Raw genomic sequence first — 6,272 nt, 5'->3', positions numbered from 1 at the left:
TTTGGAGACAGACTGAGAGCCCTGGTCTCAATAGTCTGCTGTGGTGCCACTTCTAGTCTGGACCTTTGTCAGCCCCTCCCTGCTAGGTCATGATTTAGGCTGGCACATCTGGTCTGAGGCCCTAATGAAAGGAACCACATGTGGATCTGGGTGTCCTAGGTATGGGGATAAGAGGTAGTGACATGTAAAGATTAGCATGGACTACTAAGCATAGAAATTGATAGAGTCTCAGGGCAGACATAAAAGAGAAGGGGATGGAGCTAAGAGGCTGGAGGAACTTGGCCCTGTTTCAGAGGAGGATACATGAGAAAGAGGGGATCCTGAAATTGCTATCACCTTAATGGTGAAGCTGTGGGGCAACAAAGCTCTGCCCAGGAAGGTCCATCTACACTGGCCTCAGCTCTGTCTCCCCCCGTCTCCAGGACCAATGGTGCTTGCTCTCACCTTTCTTCCATATGACACAGAGGAGGAAAAATCTCACCCTGAGCCCCAAGACAAGAGGCACCCAAGCTCAGCTATGGGCCTGTCAGAAGGGCAGGCACTGCACAGAGGGACAAGTAAGAAGGAGCTGGTCAATGGCCTTGCCTGAGCTTTGGGCAAGGTGTGTGCATGGTTGTGGAGTGAGCAGAAAGCAGAAGTGTGCCACCGGCCTGCCTAGCACAGAGTTGGTCCCTTTGATATGAAACCAGCCTTCTGATTCTTGCAAAGAGACCTTTATTGAGAGGCTGGCTTCTGTCCTAGGACAATCCTGGACTCAGCTGTAGGGAAGATGGTGAGTCAGGAAGGGGCCTGGTTTGTTCTGTAGTTAATTGTGTTTCATTGTTTCCTCTATCCAGGATAGGAAGCTTGACACTCTGGTGAAGACTCTTGGGGCTGAACCATTTTTATACCCAAAGGAGACGATACCAGCAACCACTTTGTTACACAGAAGAGGCCCTCCGGAATCCCCCTGTAAATAGAGAGGGGCAGAGGGGGCTGAGCTGATATCACACTAGCCCAGCCTCCCACCATAAAGCATGACTTGTGTGCTCTGTGTAAGGGAAATCAGAGGGCAGACCTGGGGCCCCTGGGCTTCCCACTATGATTTTAGACAGGGTTACTGCTTCACCTCCCTCCTGAGTCCGGACTCCAAGTCTATGATCGATTTTTTTTTTTTTTTTTTTTTTTTTTTTTTTTGGTTTTTCGAGACAGGGTTTCTCTGTGGCTTTGGAGCCTGTGTCCTGGAACTAGCTCTTGTAGACCAGGCTGGTCTCGAACTCACAGAGATCCGCCTGCCTCTGCCTCCCGAGTGCTGGGATTAAAGGCGTGCGCCACCACCACCCGGCTTATGATGGATTTTCTATGAAGGTGTGTGGGACCCTCAGCTCCAGGCTGTTGTTTAGAATTGTGGACAGGTAGTTGAGCCTCATGTGAGCATGGAGGACCAGACCATTGACAAAAGTGGGTGCCTGTCTGAGGAGACTCCTGCTTGTGTTAACGACACACACAAGAAGCACAGCTTTCTAAAGCCTGGGCTTCGGTGACAGGAGGACTGTGCTAATCCTGCTTTATACCAGCTTATGATGTGGGAGTTCCCTCTGTGTGCCATCATTACCATTAATGAATTAAAAAACTGCCTTGGCCTGTCCATTGGGCAGAACTTAGGTAGGCAGGGAAGACTGAACTAAATCCTGGGAGAAAGAAGGCAGAGTCAAAGAGATGCCGTGGAACCACTGCCAGAGTCACACATGCCAAATCTTTGCCGTTAAGCCACTGCCACATGACTATATACAGATTAATACAAATGGGTTAAAATTAAGATATAAGAGTTAACCAATAAGAAGTTAGAGCTAATAGGCCAAGCAGTGATTTAATTAATATAGTTTCTGTGTGATTATTTTGTTTCTGGGCAGCTGGGACAAACAAACAGCCCTCTCCTTGCAACAACTGGCACCAATGCCGGTGAACTAAATCCACATAAAACCTTGCAACAAGCTGACTTCACAGTGGTTGCTTGTCAGCTCTGATGCCCTAGCTAGTTACTGCTTCCTGCTGTTTCCAGGGAGAAATATCACAGTCAGAGGGAAAAGGAGTCCCTAATGCTTGGTCTCTAGGTCCTAGATTGCTTTTCCCCTCCCATGGAGCCCCAAGAGAAGGACAATACAACTTACCTTAAAGGAAGCACGCTTGATCTTTGGATCCCCCACACAGATCTCAATGGCTTTAGTGTAAAAACGTGGAAAGCAGGACTCACACTCCTGATCCTTCTGGACTGTCAGCTCTACCTCTTGAAGTGTGTTTGAATAGTCACCCTTTGGGTCCATCTTTCCCCAACCAGCCACATAGCACACGTCCCCTGGCTTCACACAGACCTTACGCCTGGGCAGGTGGAGGGGCTTCACAGCTTTAGTCCTCTTGGCCTCCCTCTCCAGCTGTGGGAAGAAGGAAGAGTGTGGCTCATTGACAGCTGGGCTGAGACACCAGGATGGAAGAGAAGAAAGGAGTGCAGTGAGAGCAGGAGAAGCAAACCCTGGACAGGATGGGGGCTCTTCTCACCTTTAAGAGCATGATGTCATTGGAGTTATCCATAGGATTGTAGTCTGGGTGTGGGATGGCTTTAGCCACAGGGATGATCTGCTGGGTCTCCTCCTGGATGCTGATGTCGTGGGCTCCAAGAGTGACTCTCATTGAGCTGCAGAGAGCAGAGTGCAGGTGAGAGATGTGGAGTGAGAGAGGACACAGTGCAGGAGCTGCAAGAGGCTGGGTGGGCAGGGTGGGGCTCTAGCTGAGGGGACTGAAGAGACAGAAGGGCCTCAGGGTGTGAACTACTGCTTTTGGCTCCTCAAGAACACTAGACGTCTGGAGGCTCCCTCTTGCTTCTCAGCAATATTCCAATGTTTGCTTTGACTCTGAATGTGCTCTTTCAACCTCAGCCACTGCTGTAGTCTGACCAGTGTAGTTGCTTTCAACTCAACTGTGCTGCCACCTCTGAACTCTCACCCTTTGACCTCAAAGTTTCCCTGATGACAGACTTCCATAGTCACAGCCCTGCCCTACAGTGAGCTCTCACAGGAACAGCCACAAGTAGATGATGGAACCTCCTGTTGGGGCCAACTGCTTCTCCTCACCTTCCCCTGCAGTGAGCAGCTGTCAGCACGAAGTTGGATTTCACCAGGAAGCCTCCACAGCGACTCTTATTCCCATCAATACCCACAAATTTAACAAATGCCATGTAGGGACGGGAGTGGGGCTTGACCTCATGGCCCCCGATGATCTTCTCTGAAAGAAAAGGCAGAATATGGGGTGTCTGAGAGCAGCAGATGAAGTCAGGAGGGTGAAGGCGATGGGACCTGCAGTTCCCCAAGATGTTGTAGACTGAATTCCTTACAAATAGAATAATCTTTGCTGAATCCTAAGCCTCGGGGCCCTGCTCTGAAAAGGAGTGGGTAGCACTAGTCTTCCTGTCCCTGCTTTACAAATGCATGAAGGGACAAGCTCTAAATCATGAGGATACACTGAGGCAATCCTGAGGGAATTGACTGCTCTTTTTTTCTTAATGTGTCTGTCTGACCCTCTGATGTCTTGGTTGGTGTCATGTTTTCACCTTTTACTCAGCCCCTATCCAGTGGATTTAAAAAAAAAAAACTCTCCTCTTCTGGTGCCCAGCACATCTTGGGTTCTCAATAAATAGTTTTGGCTGCATGAATGAATGACTTCTAGTTGGCTGTAGGGCTAGAAGCTAAGATAGCATGGGATTCAGGGCCATGGGCCATTGAAATAGTGTGCTGCCAAAGACAGGAATAGCTAGGAACATGCAGAAAGAAGTGGAGAGGCCAACCAAAACTGCAAATTTAGTGGAGGGTGCATTTGTTGACCTGGGCCTCTTTCTTCAGCAATTGAGTAGGGAGGTTGCTAAATAATGATAATATTCTTGAGGTGGTGGTCTTACTCCATTGCAGGCTGGTCATTAAAGGGGCCGTTGGTCTGGGCTTAAGAGAAGTTAATGATGTGCTTTTTGGAGGTTTTCATTCTCTTAACATCTCTAAGTATGATCCTCTCTCCAGGTGACACAAAGAACAGGGAGAAGCTAGTGCCCACCATGTCCTCTGAGGACATCGCCCTTCCTCAGACCTTGTGGAGGATCTAGCCAGTGACAGGCTTCCAGGTCTGGCTTGGAATGGGACCTGAAGTTCAGAAAGCTTCTGGTTCAGAGCAGGAAGTTCCTGACTAGAGCTGGGCAGAGACTCCACAGAGGTATTATGGGATGGTACCTCTAGAATCGGGGTGTTCACTCACCTGCACCAGCTCCAAGCGGCAGAAGAAAGGTCAGGAAAATCAGGACTGCTGCCATATTCCCAGGAAGGCTCTCGGGTTGGAGGAGGGCAGAGTGGACACAGCCCTTGAAGGACAAAGGAGGTGAGTGCTCAGTGACCTCACAAGCCTTTTAAGCCTGTGCATCTCTGCTCTGATTGGCTTTATTAGCTCAGGACATTGTCTGGTTTGGGTAAAAACGACATGGTCACCACATTGACATCCTATGAGCTATTCCTGGATAAAGACCAGGAAAAGAGGGTGGTAAGGTTGTGGTTGAGGAGGGCCTGAGACCCCAGGAAGTCCACTGTGCCTGCCCTGAGACAAAAGTGTGGCCTTTCTTACCTCTTACATCCTTTTGCATTCTGATAAGATCGATTTTCGTTTCTTTGGTTTCTTTCTTTCCATTTTAAATAATACAGATAACCAGTTTACCATGAAACAGTTATAGAACTACAAATACACAGATAAAGTTATACGGTATTTAGTGAGAGTTATGCAGAGCCATGCTTGGCGAGGAAGAGTTTCAGTACATCTTAGTAACCTCTGGGAGTTCTCATCATACTGTGGAACCATCTGTTGGAACAGTCTGATGAATTAATCTTTACTCACTCTGACTTTCCTAAACTGCTAGGATGTCACAGAGAAATCTCAAAAGCAAGTATTTACCCTGTGGCCATTGATCACATCTTGCTGTCATGCATAGTTAAAATATAATAACGAATCACATTGACATGTATTTGTTACCTGTTTATTGGCACTTACCTCAAAGCAAGAGCTTCAGGATTGAATTTAAAGGTCAGGGAGATTAGATGAGCCCTGGCTTCCCTGCTGAGGACTGCAGTGATGTTTTCTGAAGCAGTGCCTAGGATTTTCTGTAGATCCAAGGGGCCTTGGTAAGATCTTGAGTGATTATTTAGTGGGCTGGATCCAGAAGTGAGACCGACAGGGAGGCAGCCCTTGAAAAGGCTGATATTGACTGGAGCGAGCTGAGGATCTGAGCTAAGAGAACAGGTGGAAGCTGTGTGAAACAACTCTGGGGGGGAGAGACAGACTAGCCTTGCCCTAGGAACAGGTGTGTGTGCGTGTGTGTGCATGCGTGTGTCTGTGCATGTGTGTGTCTATGCACATCTAGATAACCCAGAGCATGTCAGGTCCTGCTTTACCACCACAGCTTTATGTTTTATTTTTGAATTTCCTTCTTTCCTACTTTATGACCAAGAGAGGTTTTCTTGTCCTAGTTGTGAACTGCAGTCCTAATATTAATTGGATCAAAATTAATGATCTGGTCTATGGGTATGTAGCCTTTTGTGTTTTCTGGGCCATAGAGAATGGGTAACTGTTTTGAGCTATGCATTACTAATGCAAGCTGTAATGAAAGAAGGTGCTTCCCCCTGGAAAGGGACCATATATAAGTGACACAATATCTGCACATACAGGTAAGCAACAAAATTCTAGAGAATAAAATAATCCTAATTATACAGTGCCCATTAATATAATCTTTCAAAACTATGGAGCAGGTTCCATGTTTGTAATATCTAATAAAGAAATTGAACACATATAAATAGTATAATTTATATTGGTATGGTTTTATCATAAAAGCAAAGGAGGACAACATGAATTTTGTGGGATATTTGACATTGCTTTTGAGCAAGGAATGCTTCACTCCCCAGCTTGTCGGGCATAGCTCTGAACTCAGGTGAATTTCTAAGGTCAGACTGAGATATTTTAGTTCTAATTTTACAATGAGTGTGTTTAACATTTTAAATTAAAAGAAAATTAAAATTGAATTATAACATCCCCTTCATTATCCCTCTAACTCCTCCCAGGTTTCTCCATCCCCTTCAGATTGTGGCCTCTTATTCTTTAATTATCATTCTCTCTCTCTCTCTCTCTCTCTCTCTCTCTCTCTCTCTCTCTCTCACACACACACACACACACACACACACACAAAAAAAAAAAAGAGATAAAAATAAATCCAG

General features: G+C 46.6%; 1 protein-coding gene across 1 annotated transcript; it reads right to left on the bottom strand.

Moving 5' to 3' along the window:
- Positions 1–805: 805 nt before the first annotated feature.
- On the bottom strand, positions 806–4,330 carry LOC119800126 (granzyme C-like). Its single transcript, XM_038310192.1, has 5 exons — positions 4,276–4,330; positions 3,108–3,258; positions 2,536–2,671; positions 2,151–2,411; positions 806–949 (listed from the first exon to the last, which is right to left on the bottom strand). Exons 1-5 carry the CDS (start codon positions 4,328–4,330, stop codon positions 806–808), a joined length of 747 nt encoding a protein of 248 aa, XP_038166120.1.
- Positions 4,331–6,272: the final 1,942 nt, after the last annotated feature.

The sequence above is a fragment of the Arvicola amphibius genome, chromosome 13, assembly GCF_903992535.2.
Source record: "Arvicola amphibius chromosome 13, mArvAmp1.2, whole genome shotgun sequence".
Taxonomy (NCBI): Eukaryota; Metazoa; Chordata; class Mammalia; order Rodentia; family Cricetidae; genus Arvicola; species Arvicola amphibius.
Note: the sequence above shows the minus strand (reverse complement) of the source record. Positions and strands in the feature narration are given on the sequence as shown.

Excerpts from the sequence above, each read along its gene's own strand:
- LOC119800126 (XM_038310192.1), bottom strand. The coding sequence starts at position 4,330 with ATGGCAGCAGTCCTGATTTTCCTGACCTTTCTTCTGCCGCTTGGAGCT. Across the intron at positions 2,412-2,535 it reads ATGACATCATGCTCTTAAAG|CTGGAGAGGGAGGCCAAGAG; the intron begins GTGAGAAGAGCC and ends TTCTTCCCACAG. Across the intron at positions 950-2,150 it reads TCAAGCGTGCTTCCTTTAAG|GGGGATTCCGGAGGGCCTCT; the intron begins GTAAGTTGTATT and ends CTCTATTTACAG.